Below are 23,920 nucleotides of genomic sequence, written 5' to 3' on the forward strand. Positions count from 1 at the left end.
GGCTACTGAAAAAATACAAGGGCCTGACTCCACCTGAAGCCCTAGACACTGCTAAACAAAGGCTCACAGCACTGGCTACCAGGCTAAGGAGATACATTAGAGAAGCAGAGGCCAAGAAGATAAATGCCCTGTTCGCCAAAGAACCATCCAAGGTGTACTCCCAACTGCAGTGCAACAACACAGTAACAGCAGAGCCACCAACAGCAGAAACTGAACAGTACTGGAAGAACATATGGGAGAAAGAGAAGACACATAACACCAGTGCAAAGTGGCTGCAGGACCTGAGAACAGACTACAGAAATCTCCCAGAGCAGGAACCAGTCACCACCACAGTAGCAGACATCCAACAGCGAGTCAAGAACATGAATTGCTGGACAGTACCTGGCCCGGACATGATCCACACCTACTGGCTGAAGAAACTGACAGCAGTGCATGAACGCCTAGCAGCACAGATGAACCAGGTGTTAGCAGCAGGCTCCCACCCAGACTGGCTAACACAAGGTAGGACAGTGCTGATCACAAAAGATTCCAACAAGGGAACAACACCATCCAACTACCGGCCAATATCCTGCCTCCCCACAACATGGAAAGTCCTATCAGGCATCATAGCCACCAAGCTGCAGGACCAATAGGCCAGTACACGATCACAGCTTAGAAGGGCATTGGGAACAACACCAGAGACTCCAAACACCAGTTGCTCATAGATAGAGCAGTCGCCCGAGACTCAAGACAGACTAATCTGAGCATGGCCTGGATTGACTATAGGAAAGCCTATGACTCAATGCCACATACATGGATCTGTGAATGCCTGGCACTATACAAAGTCAACAGGACATTCAGGACCTTCCTCAAGAACTCAATGGGACTGTGGAAGACAACACTGGCAGTCAACTCAAGGCAACTTGCACAAGTGGCCATCAAGTGTGGCATATACCCAGGTGATGCACTGTCCCCACTGCTATTCTACATGGGCTAGAACCCCCTCAGCCAGATTATGACAAGAAGTGGATATGGATACAAGTTCAAGAGTGGAACTACTATCAGCCACCTCCTCTAGATGGATGACATCAAGCTGTATGCTAAGACTGAACAAGACATCAACTCACTGATCCACCTGCCGTGGATCTACAGTGAGGACATTGGGATGTCATTCGGACTGGAGAAGTGTGGCTGGATGTTAGTAAAGAGAGGGAAGGTAGTTAAGACTGATGGGGTGGGACTACCAGCAGGCCAACTAGCAGACATACAGACCAGCTACAAGTACCTTGGTATCCCACAGTCACATGGGAACCACAGTGAGGAGGCAAGGAAGACAGCAACAACCAAGTACCACCAAAGGATAAGCCAGGTCCTAAAGAGCCAGCTCAATGGGAAGAACAAGATCCACACCATCAACATGTATGCCCTGCCAGTCATCAGATACCCTGCCGGTATAGTGAGCTGGTCAAAGGAGGACATGGAGGCTGCTGATGTGAAGACCCGGAAGCTCCTCACAATGTACGGAGACTTCCACCCCAAGTCCAACACCCAGAGACTGCATACCAGGCAGAAAGAGGGAGGGCGGGGTCTGGTGAGTGTCCAAGCCACTGTCCTGGATGAGACTCAGAGCATCCAGGAGTACATCAGTAAGATGACACCTAAAGATGAGCTGTTGAGAGAATGCCTGAGGCAGCAGCAGACATGGAAGGAAGATCAAACAGAGGAAATGCCATGGCAAGACAAGACCCTGTATGGGATGTACCATCAACAGATAGTTGAGGTGGCTGACACTGGGAAATTGCTGACATTTAGTCCAGCCCTTTCCATTGGCTGGAAAGGGCTGGACTAAAAGACAGCACCGAGGCACTGATCATAGCAGCACAAGAACAGGCACTAAGCACCGGATCCATAGAAGCAGGGGTCTACCACACTGGACAGGACCCGAGGTGCAGACTGTGCAGAGAGGCCTCAGAGACAGTCCAACACCTAGTGGCAAGGTGTAAGGCAGGAACAGCATACACTGAACGGCAGAACCAAGTAGGTGGCATCACGTACAGGAACATCTGCACAGTGTATGGGCTAGACCCTCCCAAGTCCAGATGGGAGATTCCACAGAAGGTTGTGGAGAATGACAGGGCTAAGATCCTGTGGGACTTCCAGATCCAGACAGACAGGTAGGTACTGGCCAATCAACCGGACATCATAGTAATAGACAAGGACCAGAAGACAGCGGTGGTGATAGATGTAGCAGTGCCAAGTGACAGCAACATCAGGGACAGAAGGAGTATGAGAAGCTGGAGAAGTACCAGGGCCTGAAGGAGGAACTAGAGAAGATGTGGAAAGTGAAGGCCAAAGTAGTCCCAGTGGTGGTAAGGGCACTTGGGGCTGTGACTCCCAAGCTGGGAGAGTGGCTCCAACAAATCCCAGGAACAACATCAGAGCTCTCTGTCCAGAAGAGGGCAGTGCTGGGAACAGCTAAGATACTGCGCAGAACCCTCAAACTCCCAGGCCTCTGGTAGAGGACCCGAGGTTAAGGAAGACACATACCACCCATAGGGGTGAGAAGGGAATTTTTTTACACACACACACACACACATATGAAGTACTCTTTAATTTTGTCATTTTTATATCAGACTTTATTAAAGTTTCAAAATACAGATAAAATACAGAGTATAGAAAAGCTCGAAGAAAGAACTAAAAGAAAAAAGACGAACTAAAAAAGTGCAGAAATGCTGAGAAATACAAAGAAAGAAAGTGACTTCTGACCTTCAACACAACTAAACCTTATTAAACATTATTTCTATAAACGATAACAGCTTAATCATCAAAACCCAAAATCAAAACTTCATTTTTTTCAGATACAAACAAATAGTTCAGAAGCAGTTAGAAGCATGGTTCATTGGTATTATCTTTTTGGCTGGTTAACACAAAAGTGATCAGCATAACAAAATACCAGGTCTCTTCCCCTATGCCTCTAATATTTAAGATAAAACTTCTGAGGTAGCTTAAATATACCGTATAGCCCAATAAGAAGATTTCTATCCACTTCAGAACTGATTGAATGTTCCTAGGCGGTCTGATTTTTGGTCAGGGAACATGTAGTTTGCAATAAAACTATATTTTAAAACATTTCAGATATACCTTACCTCCTCCACATGAGACGGAGCATTTAGAATGGATGATGGCCCATGTATAGTTATGTTTTAATATATTTGTTCTTTCGGTTGCTCCTTTAGGAAGAGAATATTCCCACGCAATTCCTAGATTTTTACCTTGTGAGAGAAGCTAGTAAAAGGAAACAAAAGAAGTTATCAGTGCATGCTCAGTACTTGCTAAAATAAAAAACCTTCCAGAATTAGGAATTCCTGGCCAAACAAACAAACACAACATGTAATTATGCTTTGAAAGATATGCCTTTCATAATCTGAAAGGACACAGCTAGAGTTATCCAAAGCAAAATCTGAGGGGAATCTAGAGAATTACAATATTGCAGTGGGTACAAATAGCATACATCTCTAGAATAGGTCCCAATTTTGCCTCCTGTCATTCTTTAAGAAAAATAGATTTACTTAGCAAAGGAGGGCAAGTGTGTCTCAGTGACTAGATCTGGTCCATCAACACAAACTAGTAAATAAATCCCATTGAGATCAACAGATCTTATACTTAAGTATGTGTTTGTAAAATTAAACCACTTTATCATCCTCTGGCTAATCAGAAAAGTTGTGGAAGATCCATAAATGCTGTTTTCTGTGCTCTTGGGAGGATGGAACAATTTAAATTGGCACCAATATTCTGGGGAAGAGGGGCTGATTATGGTGTGGTGGAGGACGGAAGTCTAACACATCAGGTTGGAGAAAGTACAGCTTATTAGCCAATAAATGCTTGTTAGGACTTGAGACCACTGGCTGATCCAAAGGATATTAAGCAGAAATTTAGGTTCCACACCAGCTGGCCCTGACATTTCTATTCCTCTGGCAGCAACCCTTGGCTTAGATCACACCATGATATGGACAATGACTTGAGCTGCTGCATTAGTATGATGCCTCCATGATAGTCTTGGAAGGGTGCTGGCCATCTGGTTATTCCCATTAAATTCCCCAGAAAGTGATGGGCACATTAAAACAGGTTTAAATATCAGAACATGTAAAAAAAATTGAAACAGCTAGAACAGTGTTTCTCAACCTTGGCAGCTTGAAGATGTGTGGACCTTCACTCCCAGAATTCCCCAGCCAGCATGGCTGGCTGGGGAATTCTGGGAGTTGAAGTCCACACATCTTCAAGTTGCCAAGGCTGAGAAACACTGAGAGAGTTAAGATCTATATATTTTTAACTACTTTCTTTTTACAAATAAAATCTTATGTCATTGGAATCTGGTCCTGTCTGTTCACAACTTTAGATATGACTAATGATGAAGACAGTCATGAAATCTTTGCTTCTATTACAGTTCCTCAGTTCATGGAAACACATTGAATATCCATTCGGCGGTGCCTGAATGAGGGCTTTCCCCACAAGGACAGCTTGCTGAGTAACTCCCAGTTCTTCAGCAGTGAACAAGAAGTGGAGGGAACTGGTATGCAGATTAATTTTAGAGGCCCTGTTTTAGGAATGAGGTAAATGTATGGTCTGCCATTCCAATAAAGGCTATGACAAGTTAATTTTGATATTTAGTTTTAAAGCAGTATGGACAACGAAAGTAAATAAGCCAGTTTGGTCTAGTGGTTAAGGTGCTGGGCTAGAAACCAGGAGTCTGTGAGTTCTAGTCCTGCCTTAGGCATGAAAGCCAGCTGGGTGACCATGGGCCAGTCACTCTCTCTCAGCCCAACTCACCTCACAGGGTTGTTGTTGTGGGGAAAATAGGAGGAGGAAGGAGTATTTGGTATGTTCGCTGCCTTAAGTTATTTGTAAAAATAATAAAGGGATAGAAAATAATAAATAAATAAAAAATAAAAATAAAATAAGTTAACAGCAACCACCTTCCAAATATTTGTAGTCTTTAATGAACGCAAGCTATGTGGGAATTAGATCGATGCAGGCTGTTGAAGACATGCAAGTTCCAGGGTGACTCAGGACCATTGAAGAGGACTTGGTATGGGGGTTGCTATACCAGGAAGACAACATGATATGGAATTTGTGGATCCTGCACAAATATCCAGAGGGAGGATCCAAAAACACAAGGAAGAAGGCCTGCGTTTTGCTAGCTGTGAGAGCTTCCCAGCTAAGTTTTATCTACAGCCCTTGATTCACTGGTTAGGGAATCTAATAGAAGTTACATTATAAGATAGGCACATGGTCAATTTAGCAGAAGGAATACTCTGCTGGCAGAGAGACAGCTGATCTCTGAATTGTAGAGCAGTTACTGTAGGTCATAAATGAATGAAGGTGGATACAGGAGCAAGGGAGAATTGTTCATGTACCCCCCCCCAAATAAAAACTGTTTACAAGAAAGACCTAACCACTCCTGAAAATTCATGATACAGAATTTAACAGTCTATTTCATTAATTACTGCAAAAGGAAATGTACTCTGCCATTTTTATGGGGTATGTTTTATTTTGCATTTTTTCTATATAAGCCGCTGGGAATAATGTTGATTATGGTAGCATAGAAATATGTTTAATAAATAAACACATTTGCAGCAGAAACAATTGTGTGGACATCCTAGCCCCCATATTGCATTCTCCATAGTTATCTAAGCTTATTGCTATTCAAAGGCACAGCAGGAAGAAATCTGCAACCCCTCACCAACTCTGAAGGTATAGAAAATTGGATAATTTTGTTGTTGCTGTTGTTTGGAGGGTGAGAAAAAAATAATCCCAAAATTTTACTCAGAAATGTGGTTTGGAAAATTACAGCCCTGCTCTGCTTCAATGTCCTTTGTTCCCTTGGAATAATCTAAGCTGTCCCCTGCTTTGGAGGATTTCAGGGTAATCTGTTTGTATGTCTGTCTTTCCCTCCCTCCCTCCCTCCCTCTTTCCATATTTTACTTGAACGCACTGGTTTTAATTTGGTTTTTGTTTGTTTTGAGATTTTGTCCACAGATACCCCAGTCCTTTCATGTCAAGCTAATGATGTAAATATATCCTATACTACTAATTGAAACTGAAACTGAAGTTCCCAAAGCAGGGGACAACTTAGATCATTCCAAGATTAATTACCACTCATTAATTGTACCCCAACAACATGTAAAGGTGTACAAAGCAATCAGATTCATTTTCTATTCCCTGTGATCTCATTCTGTCCACTCACTGAGATTTGGTCTAGCAACAGCAGGAAAGGAAGAAAGCAGTTAAGTTCTTCTCTAGGTCTATATAAAATCTCTCCTCATATTTATAAGAGAACATTAGGAGTTGCTGAAGTTTGTATTTTGACTACAGTGCAGATTCATAGACAAAGTAATAATGTCAGTGGTAAGATAAGATCAACTTTTATTGTCATTTCACTATACACCAAAGTGTACATTAAAATGAAATTTCACTGCATTGGCTCAAGCAATAAAGTAAGAATACCATAATTACTACAATATGTAATATACCTTCTTTACCAATTCCACTGCTCTAATCTTTATCCTAATATCAGTCCTATACCCAGCATGTGTTCCCATGGAGTGAGAAGGGATTATTAAGAGTTCAGGAGTCTAAATATCACATGGCTTGCGATACTAACAGGTTAAACTGCAATAGGTCCTCATTTCAGGAAGATGGAACAGAGTTATAAATCCCAATAAAATTATGTTCCTTATTCAATATGTTCTGTTCCTCTATTGAATTATGGCTGTTCCAGGATGAATTACAATGGAGAGGCTATCAACAAAGCTCAGGTTTTCTTGACCTGTGTTCTCCATATATTGGACTTCAGCTCCCAAAATTCTCAGTCAACATGGTCAAATAATATGACTCCTTCCAAAATCAGGACTCCTACTTACTTTTTTACAGTGAACTCATATTCCATGACAATATCACCTACCTCTATTACCACACTTTCATTTGTAGGCCCAGAAGCACTTAATATCTCTGGTTGGTTATATGGTCTTTGATAGTCAAACACAGAGCCAGCAAATTTGTATTTCCCAGGCCAGTCAACAATCCAATAGCCATTGAGGTGGTATTTTTTGCTGGAAGTGCGAACAGCAATATAGGAGTTGGATACATTCATCTCATACACATTAATGCTTCTTGCTCCAGCAGGGATTGTGACTAATGTGTAGTACTCTAGATGAAGGAGGAAGAGGAATACTCTGTAATGTAATAACCAGGCCCAGAGGTAGCTGTGGACTTTAAGAAATAAGTAAATAAACATCTACTACCTCCAATTTAGCTTTCTGCTAGGAATTTAGGGGCTTAAAGTAGAGACATCATGATGCCATTATTCTTTTATATTAAATTCTATACTCACTGAGAGATATACCCTCAGAATTGCAGCTTTAGGCATGCAGAGAGCCAACAGTATTGACCTTGGAGAAACTATGTTATGACAGTTACAAAAACAAGGTTTAAGATGGTCACTATAGCCTATATCGATAAAGTAGAATTATTCTTTGCCTTACCTCAAAGAGCTAACATCTGTATCTTTAAAGTCTCCTTGTTTTCCCTTCCCTCTCTCTTATATCCCAAGGACTTAGGGCAGAGCCAGTTTGAATTTCTTTCTAAGGCTTTCTTCATTTCTCAGTCTTGAAGCAGTTTTGTAACTGTCGCTGCATAGCTTCTCCAAAGTCATCTCTGTGGCTCTCTACAAGGGAGCTACCTCAAACTGTATAAATCCAGACTTCAAAGACATCTTCAGGCATAGAACATTGACTCTTGTGACTAATGGTCACAGTCTCCCCCCAGATAAGTCCCTTTCCAAGGAGATGCACAGCCTGCCTGAGGATAAAGAATCCAATGAAATCAATCCTGAGAAGTCAAAGTCTAGCTCTGAGGTCTTGGCCAAATTTCCTTTCACCCTGATCCTGCCATCCTGAAGTCAGGCTGTGAAACAAGGACATAGACGTATTTATTAAATCATCTTTTTTTCTGAGTTAAGCACCAGAAAACAGAGCTAGACGAGTGCCATATTTCTGGGAAGAGTATCTTGTAAGCCTACTTGAAAACAGGCTGTTACTCCCAAGTAGACAAGCAATGATAATGGAATATAAGCCACACCAATTATGCTCTAGTAGGATAAAAGCCTTTCTTTTGGTTCCTTCAACACTGAAACATAGTCGATGCTTGCCTGACCTAGATTGCTCTGTGCTTTGAAACTGTGATATTCTGAGCGGGATAATACACCATCTATCCCCAAAGTTTCAAACAGAAGTAGACTCACCAGCTTGCTGGGCACATAAACTAACAGATGCAACATTGGGAAGAATTTCTGTATTGTTTCTATGCCTGAAGGATGCAGCCTTTTTCAAAAGTGCTGAGTCTTGGACATACTTGAAAAATAACATTTTTTCCTACTATCTTTGAGACTGAAACCAACAAATATAACCTCATAGTCCACTTTCACCTAAGAAGTAGAATGACACCAAGCAATGATTTTGGGCCTTGAACATAGTGTTACATCAAACATGTTCTTGCCTCTCGTCCTGCAGGGAAGAGGAATAAGATTATGATAACAAATATACATTTAACTGACTACTGAGGGCACTATCATGTCATCTGAACATGAATTATCTGGGAATAAAGGGAATTTGGAGGCAAGATGGGAAATACAGAAGGGAGATCACAGCCTCATCTGGGGGGTCCACAACCTCTTAGAGTGGTGGATTCATTTAATATTTTTGAAAGCACATTGTGGAATCTCAGAGAAAATGGCTGCACCATTCATAAATCGGCTCCCACAGGGGTGTGATCAGTAACAGACCAATTTACAAGGAAGTAATCTGAAAAAGTTGTGCCCCATCATCTCTACTCCTCAGTAGACTCATTATCTACCCCAGCTTGTCTTTATCCAGTTGGGCAGTGGGCAGATGAACACATTTACAAACAAAACATTTATAGATTTATATGGCATCCAAGAGCATTCTGGCAAGAAAGATTAATCCGGACTCAACGTTGCATTATAGTATGTCTGCTCTTTTAAATTTTTTAAAATTGAAATGTTATTTTAAAATATCCTCTGATCTGCCCGCTCCTTTTCCCTCTTGCACTTCATTTCTTTCCTCTTCATTTTCACCAGCCACCCCATATCTCCGACCTCTGCCTTCACGCCTGAGAGCTCTTGATTTTAGTTCATTGGAGAATTTTCCCTCAACTCCTGATTCCCATTATAACAATTTTTTATAACTACGTAACGAGTCAAATTCTCCTGCCCTGCCCTGCCTACTCTCTGAGGACTGTGTAGGTGTGTGAATACCAGGCAGGGAAGGGAAATATGAAAATACAAAAAATGTATGTTCCTCTGCTGAGATCTTTTACAGTCATTACTTCAGTCACACACACCGCATTTAACGTAGTTTTCTAGTACTCCCAGAGCAAACGTGCCTTCAGAGAACAGAGGCCAAAAATGTTTAGAAAGCAGCTTTATTGTCAGGTGTATGCAAGTCAGTCATATTTGGTGGGTCTTCATAAAACTGCTCATTTAATTTGTTTTCACCATTTAAGTAGACACATATGCCTTTTTCTGTAAATAAGCATGGGAATATTTTTCCTCTAATAATTGCCCACAGGGAATTTTTTAATGACTTATTGTACTGAAAACATTTTAAAACGCTTACGATTTGCAGAGTGTTGTTTTGTGTACTGCCCTTTAAAAATTCTGCAGCTTGAGTTATCTCCTTTGCATACTCCACAAGCATCTTCTACAGCACTGGAGCCTAAGACCTGATCACAGCCAACCACCTGCAGAAGAAGGACTTCCTTAATGTATCTAAATTTAGGTAACATACAGTAGTTTAATCCAAAGGTTTCCAAGTAAGAATCAAACCATTTCATTTTGCTGGACATTTTGGTGCATAAGAAGCCTGACGGAGGAAAAAATCCTGCATCTTTGGTTTACATATAATTGAACATCTGTATGTTTATGCATTGTACCCATTGTTTACATATTTGTTTATATTTTAATACAAAACTATTTTCATTTGTGTCAAATCTAAAACCCTGCTTCTCCCTCTTGCATACATTCTGATTCTTTTCAAATTGTTTACCTGCCCCTTCTTGCCACTTTAGGCTTTCCAAATGGGAAGGAAAAATGGAAATTATAACACAGTGCACAGCATTTTATTGTTGGTTTAATAGAGAAATAGCTAATATCTTAACTGTTCTTTGCTCATCCCCAAAGACCTTCCACTACATGAAACTTTTCCCTTGAGTGTTTTTTCTCCTAAGCTTAATTCATATCTAAACTGGAGAAAAATATTTGAGGAAAAGGGTTTGCAGAGATGATATTGACAGAAGGAACAGAGGCTTCACACTTGCATTTCTGATTTTTATCCTCTTTTCTATGTAATTGTTTGGAGCAATATCACTGTTCAGACACAGTCCCTTGACATTATTGCATCTAGCTTAAATCCATTTAAGCAAAGTATATGCAATGCTTGTAAACATTTTGGACATTTAGGAAAGAGCTTAGCTACTTCCTAAATAGCCCCTAGTATTACAAATTTGGTAGTTTGATGGTTGACTGTTGACTGTTTCTATGTAGCATTTTATGTTATGGTAGGTGTTCTGAAATTCTTTGAAATGAATTACTTGTACATGCTGCAGTTTTTGTAAAATAAATAGGAATAACCATTAATTTGAAAGAGTGAGGTGATGAATTCTTTGTTCATGGAACTGTAGAGTTGGCTTTTTACATGCCCAGAGAATCATAGCGCTGAAAAGGCTCATTTAAATCCAACCCCCTGCCAATGCAGGAATCCATTTTTAATTGTTTTAAAATTATGCTAAACTAATTAACAACAACAAAAATATAAATACGCATAGCAGCATTAAAGGATCAACACAACTTTAAAATGGATAAACAAAGCAATTAAAAACTAGATAAATAAAAAAGCTTGGAAATTAAATCCAATTAAAGCATCCCAGACAGATGGCTGTCTAGATTTTCCTTGAACTCCTTGAATCCAGTGAAGGAAAACTCATCAGCGCTCTGTTAATTGGTTCAACAATTGAACGGCTCTTGCTGTTAAGAAATGTTTCCTAACATTCAATTGCAATTTGCTTTCATGTACCTCAAATCCATTATTCTGAGTCCTGCACACTGAATGAGAGAGAATAGGCCTCTGTGACATCTTTTCAGGTATTTGAAGAGTGCTATTATATGTCCTTGGCCATCTCTCTATATACCCTGCTCCTTCAATCTTTCTTCACAGGACTTAGTTCACAGACCCCTGAGTATCATTGTTGCCCTTCTCTGAGCCTGTTCCCATGTGTTAGACTTGTTCTTGAGTTGTGGTGCCCAAAACTCAAAGCAGAATAAAGTGGAATGGTTACTTCTCAGGAACTGAAAATTAGAATTCTGTTGATGCAACCTAAAATTGCATTTGCCTTTTCTGCACCATATCACACTACTGGCTCATATTCTCTTTGCAGTCAATTACTATTCCAAGAACTTTTTCCTAAGCATCCCCCATGTATTTGATTTTGTTTTTTAACTGAAAAACTTCACCTGATCATGGAGATATAAACTTTTTCAAAGTAAAAATATATTGCCTGACCATATTTCTATCCATCTTAAGCTTCACTCTGGCTCTTTCATCCTGCTCTTCCCAATTTCCTGCTGGAAGACATACTTTCTTCTTGGACACAACTGAACCACAATAGAAGGTGAGGAACTTTGCCTTTTCTGGGTAATCAGTTAGCATTTTGTCTTCTTCGCTAAGCAGCTGGTATACTGATTCTTGCCTTTTCCTTTTATTTTGAATATATCTACGGAAACCATTTTTGTTATTCTCAGTGTCCTTCACTAACTTCAGTTCGTTTTGAGTTTTTGCTTTCCTGGTTCCAGCTTTACAGTTCTGGGCTCCCTGTTTCCTTTGTGACTAGGGTCTATTTCTGTTTTGTAATGTTATACTTAGAACCTGAGAGAGACTTCAGGCCAGGAAGGAGGCAACGGCAAACCACTTTGGAAAATGTATCCCAGAAAACTTCATGGACTTGTTCAGGCAGTCACCAGGAGTTGAATGAGTGTGTGTGTGTGTGCATATACTAACTGTGTATGTGTCTTCAAGTCAGTGTTGACTCCTGGTGACTGCCTGGACAAGTCCCTGCTATTTTCTTGGCAATGTTTTCAGAAGTGGTTTGCCATTGCCTCCTTCCTGGGGTTGAGGGAGGGTACCTGGACCAAGGTCACCCAGCTGGCTTTGTGCCTAAGGCAGGACTAGAACTCATGGTCTCTCAGTTTCTAGCCTGGTGCCAAACCACTACACCAAACTGGCTCTCTCTATACTAATTAGAGATATTACATGCAGATTAACAGCAAAGAAAAGTACCTGATTTCATCATTACCTCACAAATACCATCAATACAAACATTGCGGCTATCCTCCGAACAGGGTGTCCCATCTTTTACTTTGTTTGATAAGGAAAAAAAGAAATCAAAGCCTTCTGCAATACAGTATAGCTTGCACAAATATTGATCTGAAATGCAAAGAGAACAAGAGGGCTTTTATTTTTTCTACTTTGCTAGAGCTGGAGTTAGAATAAGATGACCCCAAAGTCACCTTAAGTCTTCAAGTGGTCCAAGGGGGCAATTTTCATGAGACTTTTATTTATTAGAAATTGTAAACCTGGTAACTGAAATAAATTGTATACAGTATGTCTGCTTTATTGTTTACATTTGTGATTTTTAATAATTAAAATATAACACTAAACATAAGAAAATGTATAAATCAGTCCTGATGCAATTAAACTGAGTGTTTATTAGTTTAAAAGAGAGAGATTTTACCACATGCAAATTCTCCGAATGAAATAAGTTTGCTAAAGAAATGCTTACATTTGGGTGGATTAAGTCCTATATGAATGAATAAATGCTTTTATCTTGCTTTGAGTGCTATTTAAATGGAATAATTAAACATATTAAAATAAATACATTTAAATAAGTATGCATTGAAGTGTTGATTTTTAAACTGATCTGTAATTTTAAAGCTGTTGAGAAAAGGGCAACCCATTACAATGGCAATAACTAGGAAAATTATGCAAATTTGTACCATGTGCTTTCCAGGGAAGAATTAAAGCATGTTTTTCATTTATGCTTTCTTTTACTCTTTTTCTTTTCTCCCTGTGTTATTGTTCTATTCTTTTTCACTTTGTTCTCTTTTAGTAAATAAATAAAGCAGTTAAAAAATGAAAGAGAGAGAGAGAACATGTGCAAATGCACATATACTTCCCCTGTTGAAATTCCTGGAACACAATTTTAACTCCCCTAGGTTGTGATCTCCCTTCTATGGTGTATCCCTAGCCATCCAAAGCACCCTGTACTGTATATAGCAGGGTTCCTCAACCTGCAAAGCTGGCTGGGGAATTCTGGGAGTTGAAGTCTGCACAGCTTAGAGTTGCCGAGGTTGAGGAACCCTGCTATACAGGGTGCTTAATATTAGAGGCCTTCTTTATATAATACATTCTCTTTGTGTCTAACATTTACATTTGCAAAATGAACCATTTCACCACTTAAAGCAGAGATGTGTACAATCTGAAGCCCCATGGCTGAATGCAGCTGGCCTGATTTCTTGAGGGAGGTGGCCTGTCCTGTCACACATGCAATTTCATTCTTCTCACACTTTCAAACATATTTAAATTCACCTTCTACTTGAGTGTATGGTTTCCACTTATAGTGCCATCCTCTGAACCGCTTGCTGTTGAATTCTGCACACTGAGCAGCTCTAAAACTAATGCTGTTTCGGGGGCACTTCTGACTGTTACAAAGTTTCAACATCCGAGAGGAACCTTCACAGAATTTCCCTCGATGGGAAGGTCTACAATATTAATGGAAGAACTACTTCAAATCAGTTGTTAATTAAAAAAGAAAGAACATATATTTAAATAACCCAATAAGCAGGGGAAAACACATGAGGCATTCACACAGAACAAGCTTGTGACTGAAATGCCCAAATCCCATTACCCTAATAGACATATAATTATGATAAAAATAGGTATTACAAAGTTATTGCTATCTGCATAAAAGCTACGAGTTTCATTGTTGAAGAGAGATATGGGGCAGTTCTCCATTTATTCTCATTCTGCTCACTGTTTTCCTTATGAGCATGCTGAATCTAGAAATAGGCCGAAACAATTGCCCCTAATTTGTCACCCAATTCACAGGCTGCTGACAGTTGGGAAATTAGCACCTTCAAGTGGTGCAATGGCAGAATTCTTGCTACCATCATTTTTCCTTGCCAGAAAACCTCTGAGAAGGACAGTCCTGCATTTTATTAAAACATAATGGTAATCTTTCAAGTGACAAATATTCATTTTTTTAAAAAAGAAAACTGTCAGTATTTTTTTTTTGGAGAGGTGATGATGGTGTTGCACTATATTGAGAATTTCATTCTTCACTCTCCAGAAAGGCTTGTTATCATGAATAACAAGAGAGTTGATCTTTTCCATGGAATGAAGAGCCATAAAATGCATATTTGGCAAGCTATATGCAAAATTCTATTCCTGAACTTTGATTGTGACATTAACTCATCTATTTCCACTCCAGCAAGCTCTACTATCCCCACAGCATTTTTACTAAAGTGTGTAATGCTCTCTTGGAAACCTGGAAAGCCCTGAAACATTATTTTTGAAGTTAAGACTATGTATAATCTCCAGCTAAATATGTGTCATGATGTGATGGAGAACGTGCTAAATATTCTTCAACTATTGCTCCTTGTGCCAAGGAAAGTCAACTGATAAGCTTGGGGAAGTGGATTACATATACCTAAGCTCACCTCCTTCAACTCTAATGCAAGCACTTTCCCCTTCCTATTATCAAGCATATCCTTAGCACTATCACTTCACCTTGGTGAAACTGGTCAAAGGATGTTGAGAAAAATACCCTTTCATGACAGTCAGATGGAGAATGTAATAGTAATATAACTTTATTGATTAGTCAATTGACCATATCAAAACAGATGGAGAATGTGGACAAAGATCTGCCAGTTTCAGTACATCTACCCTTTTCAAAACTGACTGACCTGATCTGAGAATGTGGAGATAGGAGATTGAGGTGGCAGAATCCTTCTACCCAAGGGATGCTCAACTAAATAAAAGCAATATTGCTAAATCTGCCAAACAGATCAAAAGAAATGAAGTTGTCACTGAACCTCTGAATTGCACATATCTGAAGTGCAATTCACTTGACTTTAAAAATATTATTTTTAATGATGCATAGTATCATTAAATTAAACAAAGCAGAATCCTGAAATGATGGATTGGAATGCATCCTTTCCAAATGCAGGTAGAAATGCATGTTTTTTCACAACTGCTGCATAGGGAACATCCTCTGTAAGTTAAAGAATTATCATTTCAGAGATCGTTTGGAGCCTATCTCTATTAATTCTGAATATGCTTGAGTGCCTTTTTATTTGACATACATCTCTGAATCTAATCCTTGTTCATGGTAACAATTAATGCATGTGCAGAACAATAGGTAGTGCTGGACACATAACTAAGGAGAGGTTGATTAACTGGCCTAGTCATTGTTCTACTTCACAAACTATCAGTAAAAATAAAAGGGGAAGCTGTTATGCTCCCCTGGAGAATAGAGATGGGCAAATCTCAGGACTGCAGTGGGATCTAGTTTCTTACTGGAACCTCAAGCTCCATCCCAAAGGAAGGTACAAAAATAGTAGCTCAGAAGCTGGGGTGAGGGATGGGTGGAGAAACTTATATTTAAAATTAAGGAACAAGGATGCTTTTGAATAAATTTTCAACTCAAGAATTTAATTGCAAGCACCAAAAATGAATTCATATCCTGTCACACAAAATGCATTTATTTTTCTCCTGTCCAATCGTTGTCCCATCTTACAGTAACAGGGAGATTAGTGGGCAGATGACTTGCATGCCCGTTTAGTCTATTTCCCAGATGCTAACTTCAAGACCCTCAGTTTCCCCTACTGCTTTTTATTTTTAAACAAAACAGGCCTCCTTCAAATTAAAGATTCTCCCCTTACAAGCCTTCAAATAGGACACTCTCTTCTGTACAGTGGGATCCATGGCCACCTGAATAAGCTATTAGTCCAGACAAGGAACTAGATCCAGTGCATCATTTGAAAGTCCAGCATTGTGTCCTAATCCTGGGCCACTTTTAAAATAATTGTTCATAACCATAAGTACTTATGATTAGCTTTAACAATTTATATTGCATCTCAAATGCTTAGACCTGAAAGAAGGAAATTCTCAGTCACCTTGGATTAGTACAGTTTCGTTCTCGATGAGATATACCTCCTCCACAGGTTCTAGAACATGACGACCAGCTGGACCACTCAGACCAATGTCCGTGGATTGGTTTGGGTCCTTCATCACCATACTTCACACACTGGCCACCACGGCACCACTGTAACATGCAACATGTTCGTTCATACGAGAACAAGCAATTACTAGTTTACTTTGAGTTCAAACAATATAGGGCTTTCCGGTGCTTTGCATTATCTTGGAATAATGGGAGCCTCTGAGACTGAACAGTAATGGAATAATAACATACATGCTGTAAGCACCTGACAGCAGACTAGTTACCACATTCAGGAGTAACTGCAGATTTTGGACATTTTTTTGAGGTGGTCCTACTTATAGCACATTATATTTGTCAATTTTAGTAGTTTTGGCTATGTAATACACTCTATGTAATAGTGCAAACACCACAATAAACCCAGTTTACTACCAATGTTACAATCATCAGGTAGAAGCATCCAGCCAACTTTATTTGGACTCAGAAGCTAAGCAAGGTTGGGTCTGGTGAGTTCTGCCAGGAAGTCTTAGGGCTGTAAGGCTAGATTGGCAAATAACTTCCAGACTCCTACCAAGAATATCAATGAACATGTCCATGAAATTATCAGGAGCTAAGCTTGACTTGAGGAAGACTTTACTTTTAAGTTACAATCAACATGCAAGTAGGGTAATCCCACATCTCTAATGAACATACAGATAGGATGCACTTGTTTTCATATATAATTTCCCCACTCATTGGATTTTTGTGATAAGGTAGGCCTTTCAAAGAACAAAGGTCTTAAAAGTAAATCAATCAATCTTATTTGGATACTCAAGCTTTGATTAAGTCTAATCTAGGCTGGTTTCACAGCATTTGGGTTGCTAATATTATCTGTGTACAGTCATAAACCAACCCACCCCCCACCCCCCATTAAAATACAAAGCATCCAACATTAAAAACAGCAACAGTTCAGAGCAAAAACAAAGCATAACTTGATTTTGTTTAGATCCAAGCAATTGCTATAGTACAAAATTTGACTCTTTTCTACAAATTTTGGACTACTGATAATTTAGTAAGAACTAAATGAGTTTATGGAGATATCACAGTTAGAGGGGATATGAGCTCTGATCTCCAAGAATATGCAGCATTCAAGAGTATAAGTGCTACTAATTCAATTTCAATATCTGAAGTTATAAATAAACAACCTTGGCAGGGGATATTATTAAAATTCCCCGGCCAGTAATCAAGTATTGATTACTCCTGAGGGCAAAGCATCAATGTATGCCAGTGTAAGCACCCTTCTATGTGAGGGCACACAAATGTGGTAAAATAATTTGGGGGTGTTAAGGGACAGATACATGAACTCATTATAGCAAATAGAATATTAGCTCTATCCCTATGCATATCACAATCTAAAGTTCTGTGCTCTATGACTGTTCTTCCCTTCATGAATTTGTGAAAGAACATGAAAGAAGACTTCTATGTAAATACAAGAAATAGCAAATATTAATACAATGCAATTAATACAAAATATTAATGTTGGCTGCTAAAATGGAGTCCTAACATATGTATTGTGCTTGGTGATATGTGTGTGTTGGGAAAGTCGATTTTTTCTAATCGACATTCAAAAAAATTAAAAGTTCTATACCCAATTTCTAATTTTAAAAGTTTAAAAGGCTAGAGTTCATTTAGACTGATTTATTACAATTCAGAATTCCTGCTACAGCTGAGCTATAACTAAAAACATGAGATGCTTGGGGTTTAGTTGAGTTCATTTTTGTGAGAAGATTTATGTTTTCCTCTGAGACACCTGGTCTTTGTGATAAACTACAGCATGTCCAAGGTCACACAGCTTGTCCAGGAGACAAAACAATTAAAATTTCATTTCTTTTCACTATATCCCCACCTTCATTTGAGATGTTACTGCAATTCTCTCAACTTTTGTCATGTTTGGTATAAAAATGGAAGATGACTACAGTGGTGAATGTTGATTTTAATTTCTATATGCTTTATTGTTATTCCTAAACTTAGTGCCCAGAATGTCAATGCTGATTGGGAAGTGAGAACTGAGAAGTAATACACCTCTATATTTTACTAGTACTGAAATGAAACCACTGTTGGTGCACATTATTTTCCTTGAAGACAAATACCTTGGCATGTGGCAAATGCACACCTAAACTACTTCACCTTACTGCATATTATCTATCTTTACCATATGCTGGGAATAATATGAAAAGATGAACATTTTTGAAAAGGCAATAAATGCATCAAAAGAAGGAAAACAACAACAAAAACAACTGGGAAAACACTCCAAATGTACATTCATTTTTCTTTATTGGTCTTTGCCTGTTCAGTGCTTTTGTTAGCTATTTGAAGAGTTATTTCAGTTAAAATATTTCAGGCTTTAGATCATTGTCTAAAAAAGGATTGATATGTTGATATCTATACTTCATTTTCCTTTTAGAAAGAAAGCTTAGTCAGCAATGATAAATGAGAGTTAAATCTTAGGAATTATGTATGTCTTCTACAGCTGGTTGGGAATTTGGGGAGTTAAAGACTCAACACATCTGGAGATTACCAGATGGGAAAGGCTGGATTAGTCCATTCCAGTCAGATGTTGACTGCAGTTGATTGCCATTCAACTAGTACTTAATTTGCCTTGCCACCTGCAACTTTGTCACATTAATGAATGAATGCTTAGTTCATTAAGATGTTATCTTGAATTATATGGTTCCTACCATCCTATGGCTTCTCTCATGCTGTTTCTTGAAGCTTCTAGCACATGTAAACTTTTGTAACATACTGGCAGGGCAAACACTGCAATATGCATAAGTATGTAATCCAATTAATAATGTGACAGAAAAATCTGGGACTATTGCTGGAACAATCCTAGCTTAACTGTAAACCTAATTCAAACAAATGTAAAAAGAGGACCTGATCATCAGTGGACACGATGAGATAACTACTAAGATGTGGAACAGGTGAAGATAGCTATAACCTGATTTGGATTTGGATTTGGGGAAAACATCCAAAAGGCAAGCTGCTTTCACTAATAATTTATTACAATATTTATTCATATTTTATCAAGTTATATTGAAAAAATACATATGACTTTCATATGTTTAGCTAGAAACACATTACTAATTTATCTCTCTCTAATTCTTGCAAGATATATCACAAGATATTTATTTATTTAATTTTTTTTCAAATTTTGCCACCACCTATGTCCCCCAGAAGAGGGACTCTTCAGCACCTCATAATCCATTCATCAATCTGTGACAGGTGGTAGATCCCAATATCTTTATTGTTCAGTCATAGCTATCCATGCTTGAAGTCACTTCTTCAGTCCGATCCCCTGATATTATCAGGATGAGTAAAAAGTAACACTGAGGCTACAACCCTTTTATATTGGGGACCCCCAAGATTTTTTACTCTTTTTTTTGGTGTGAGGTTAATTCAGAATAGGTATATTAAATCTACCAAAGGCATAGTGCTCCTATTTTAGACTTATTTTGAAAAACAGAACATGAAAAATCATGGTGATGAAAATATGTGATTTACTACAAATTTCAACAATGCCGTTCTGGGGAGTTCCCCGGCCTACAAAAATTAACCCAGAATAAGTCTCACTGAATTCAATAAATTCTGCATATTTATATACAGAACTTTTCTATAAGAGATCTACAGACAATTCACATAGCAGTATTCTATGAATAGTTTCATTCCAAAATTATACAGAAGCCTTGGTAGATATTAGACCAAAGGCCCATATAATCCAGCATTCTGTTGTTCATGGAGATTAACTAGATGCACCTGGAAAGACCACAAGCTAGACTTGATGACAATAGCCCACTCTGGTTATTATTTCCCAGCACGTGGAATTCATATCTGATCCTAGAAGTGATATGCTGCTAATAAAACTAATTGTTATTGATGTTCTTATTTTCCATGAATGTACCTAACCATCTAAGCTAGTGGGCATCACCCAAGGCATATATTACTATAGAGACCTGCATTGGATTTCTTTTCAAATGAAATGCTATGATCTACAAAATAGAATTCACTGCATCAGGGAAAGTCATATAATTCAGAGACCGTTAGTGGCACTGTTGAAATATTTATTCCCTCAAGAATTGTATAGAAAAATAGAGTACATTTTAAAAAGTTGTGTATAAAAAAAGAACATACACTTAGGAAAGGGTATATAAAATTGTGTACTTTTGTAATAATATGTATATTTGGAATATAAAATATCAGGGAAATTTTCTTTACAGTAACAATTGCTGGATAATGTTCTGTCTCTTGACATGTAACTCACATTGATATTGATGGATTATATTGATACAACCGCCTAAACCAGATTTGGACCAACCCATGTGTTTGTATCTTCATCCATTACTTGTAGTAATAATTCATAGGCACTGAATAATATCATAGATCTGTTATCTCCAGATGTACAGTGGGTGTGGACTGCATGATTTCTGCCTCTCATCCATGAAACAAAGTAGGTTATATGGGAAATGAAAAATGGCTGTCCCTTAAAAGTCACAAAAGGAAAGAGAGAATATGAACAAGCCCACCTACTGCCTTATACTGTATATGTTGATAGCTTTAGAAAGGCAAGGTGTTAAACTTCCACTAGAAATTAATGGTTTATCTGCTGAGAGTGTTTCACATTTCTTAGCCATTCACTTTGACTTCCATTTGAAGCTCGCTATCAAGCACTTAGGCCTGAAGCATCTCCATATCTCAAATTCTATCCGATAAGCTTTACAGTACAAGTCTGAGATTTTTCCATGCTTCAGACAAAGTGGATTACATCAACACACATCAGCTAAATCAGGAGGGTTTTTTTTATACGCTTAGGCATCAGACAATGTACATATATATGAGATAATTTAACAGGGGAAGGAGGTGGAGGTGGACCATGAGTCTGTTTTATTCACTTTGCGTGAAAAAGCTCTTTTCATACACAAAAATAAGTCATTTAATTTACTCTGTATTTTTAATTTTTAAAATACAGTATTAACCGTTGTTAGGAATATTTCTGATGAATCTTTCATCCTGAAGAGAGATCACAAACCATGCAGAGAAGCAGGATTTTGCATATGTATCAGAATGAATTTGAAACGGATGCTCACTGGAAGGGGTGCTGTTTCTTACTTTCAATGTGTGTTTTATTACACATTCGAAAGGGATGCCTTCCGAAAGGAATATAGTTCTGAGAGGGAACTTCTGTACTTGGGTGTGCATTTAGGTGCAGGGAGCAGCTTGCTTCCATATTAGACTCCTGGCTTTTTTTTTCCTGGACCAGGGGACTGTGTTTAGAATCTTATATTTCAAAGAGACTATCTACAGTCATCTTGTCAGATTTTATGTTATTATTCTAGATTGTATCCCCTTATATTTACGAGAATGATTTATGGCAAGCGACATGTTAAAAATAGTAAATGTGCACATAGTAAAGAAAGCAAAGAGATTGTGCATGCTATCTGATTTATAAATGAAGTCATTTGTTTGGGATTAATTGTTCCTGTCTGTTATTCTTGGACAAACATACACACTCACACACTCACTTCTCTTGGGACTGTCAGTCAGGATTACACCCCATTTAACCTAAAAGCACACACTGGCTTTGATGTGAAAGCTTAAACTGCGTCTGTCTGCATTCATCTTGACATGTGCCTTGTTTATGATATATCCTTGAAATCTTGTCTGGAGTCAAATGACTCCATAGTTTGGTTTGGAAAAAGAGCACGATATGATATTTCTTTTTCTAAGAACTGAAGCTAAAAATAATCCTAATGAAAGTGATTGGCTGCTTTGAGATAGGCAACCTGTTATTCTCCATATGATAATGAACTACAGCTTGTATTGCTGCTGCTCATTGACCATGCTAGCTGCAGTTGATGGTACTGGAATCCAACAACATCTGGAGGGCAAAAGATCTCCTATCCCACTATTTGTAGCAACATTTATGCCTCACAAATTTAATTTTTTTCTCTGTGCATTCAGAGAGGTGATAAGAGTTGGTGGCAGTGTTTGCAGCTTCTTGCAGTTACACAAGCATGGTTCTGCCTATCTTTGAGGCTCCGACTCAATATTATTTAATTCACACAAATAATAATTCTGCAAATGGTTTTATAACTGCCATGATGGGAAGGAGTTTTTAATTCTTTGTTCTCTGCTGTAATCTTGGTACAGATCAACTCCCCACACTTGCTACTTGTATTAGAAAGAAAAATTCCATGCATGCAAACAGAAGCTTCTTCTGGAATAAACTGAAGGTTTAAAACTCCCCCAACCCCCTGCCACATCTCCTTATCAGGGTCAGATCTGGGTTGGAATACTTACATCTGAGATTCGATGCTGAATCACTGAGAATTACTGGGATAATGATAATTTTGTGTGCACTTATTCCTAAATTTAATTAGGGCTAGAAGAAGCAGTTTGAGATAGCCACCCAGAAAGAAAGAAAGAAAGAAAGAAAGAAAGAAAGAAAGAAAGAAAGAAAGAAAGAAAGAAAGAAAGAAAGAAAAAGAAAGAAAGAAAGAAAGAAAGAAATAAAATAAAAGAAAGAAGGAAGAAAATGGGAAGATCTGAGAGATGGGATTTCAGAGGGGTCTCTGTGCTAAAGCAACAGCAGGAGGGTGTGGAGTTTGTGGGATATGGGGTTCTGTGAAACAGAAGGAGGACATGGGGTGCAAAAAGAGATGCAAGATGAAAAGGTAGGGTGAATTAATAGCTAAATAACTTCAGCAAGACCTGTAATGGTGCAAAAAAAAGCCAAAACATGTTAAATAAAATGTAGAGGAAAAGGTATATGTGGAGTTGAAGGACTGGGTATTAATAATGAATGGACTAAAGAGAGGGGAGTTCCATTATTAAATGGAAAGCAAAATACCTTTTCACCGATATAATTGTGACATAACCCTCTTGAATAGGCAAAATATAAAAAAGGGTCTTCAGTGATCTGATTTGAACAGAAAAGTTCAACAGGAATCTTTTTGTAAATAAACGTGGGGATAGAAGGAAAGTAAGGCAGCAGAAATAATGACAACAGAAACAGGACATAGCAAGGAAGTAAAGAAAATGAGTCCAATATAACCATAAGAAAAAATTGTGGCCAATTGCTGCATTCATGTATACAGTAGATCACACACAGACAGGTGAAAGCTGTTTCAGCAGCATTACTTTTCCACTGCAGGTGCTATGCTGGTTGCTAGCAAGTACAACTCAAAGTACTGGTTTTGACCTCATTGACCCATGAGTCTTGGGTCTCTGTTATCTACAGAATGGTCTTCTCCATCTAGTGCCTGCCCACCCTTGCAATCGGCTAGGAAGCCATTTATAATTCTGTGTGAACCACCTGAAGCCTGTTGGACTGGGCAGGATATAATATGTATAAATAAAAACAAATGTTTATCACTTGATCATTCAAGACTTCTTCTCATGCAGCTTCTCTGTGAAAAACTATTCTTTGAGCCACAAGGCCTGGGATTAATCAGTGATATGGCATTCATAGGTACGCCTTTCCTGGTACAGCTGTCACCAAAAATGGCAGGAGCCCAACTAGACTTTATGGGGTTAAGAGGATATTTAAACTTTCTTCTGACTC

At 38.6% G+C, this 23,920-nt stretch overlaps 1 protein-coding gene across 1 annotated transcript in view; it reads right to left on the minus strand.

The window, feature by feature from the left end:
• Window positions 1–23,920, minus strand: part of ADAMTS16 (ADAM metallopeptidase with thrombospondin type 1 motif 16) — an 85,788-nt gene that overhangs the window by 30,925 nt on the left and 30,943 nt on the right. The window contains exons 12-17 of the mRNA XM_063299929.1: window positions 16,283–16,431; window positions 13,695–13,867; window positions 12,403–12,533; window positions 9,672–9,795; window positions 6,941–7,185; window positions 3,126–3,264 (exon numbers count right to left, since the gene is read on the minus strand). Coding sequence (XP_063155999.1) covers window positions 3,126–3,264; window positions 6,941–7,185; window positions 9,672–9,795; window positions 12,403–12,533; window positions 13,695–13,867; window positions 16,283–16,431 — 961 coding nt within the window. The remainder of the gene's footprint in view (window positions 1–3,125; window positions 3,265–6,940; window positions 7,186–9,671; window positions 9,796–12,402; window positions 12,534–13,694; window positions 13,868–16,282; window positions 16,432–23,920) is intronic.

This window comes from Candoia aspera, chromosome 3, assembly GCF_035149785.1.
Source record: "Candoia aspera isolate rCanAsp1 chromosome 3, rCanAsp1.hap2, whole genome shotgun sequence".
NCBI lineage: Eukaryota > Metazoa > Chordata > Lepidosauria > Squamata > Boidae > Candoia > Candoia aspera.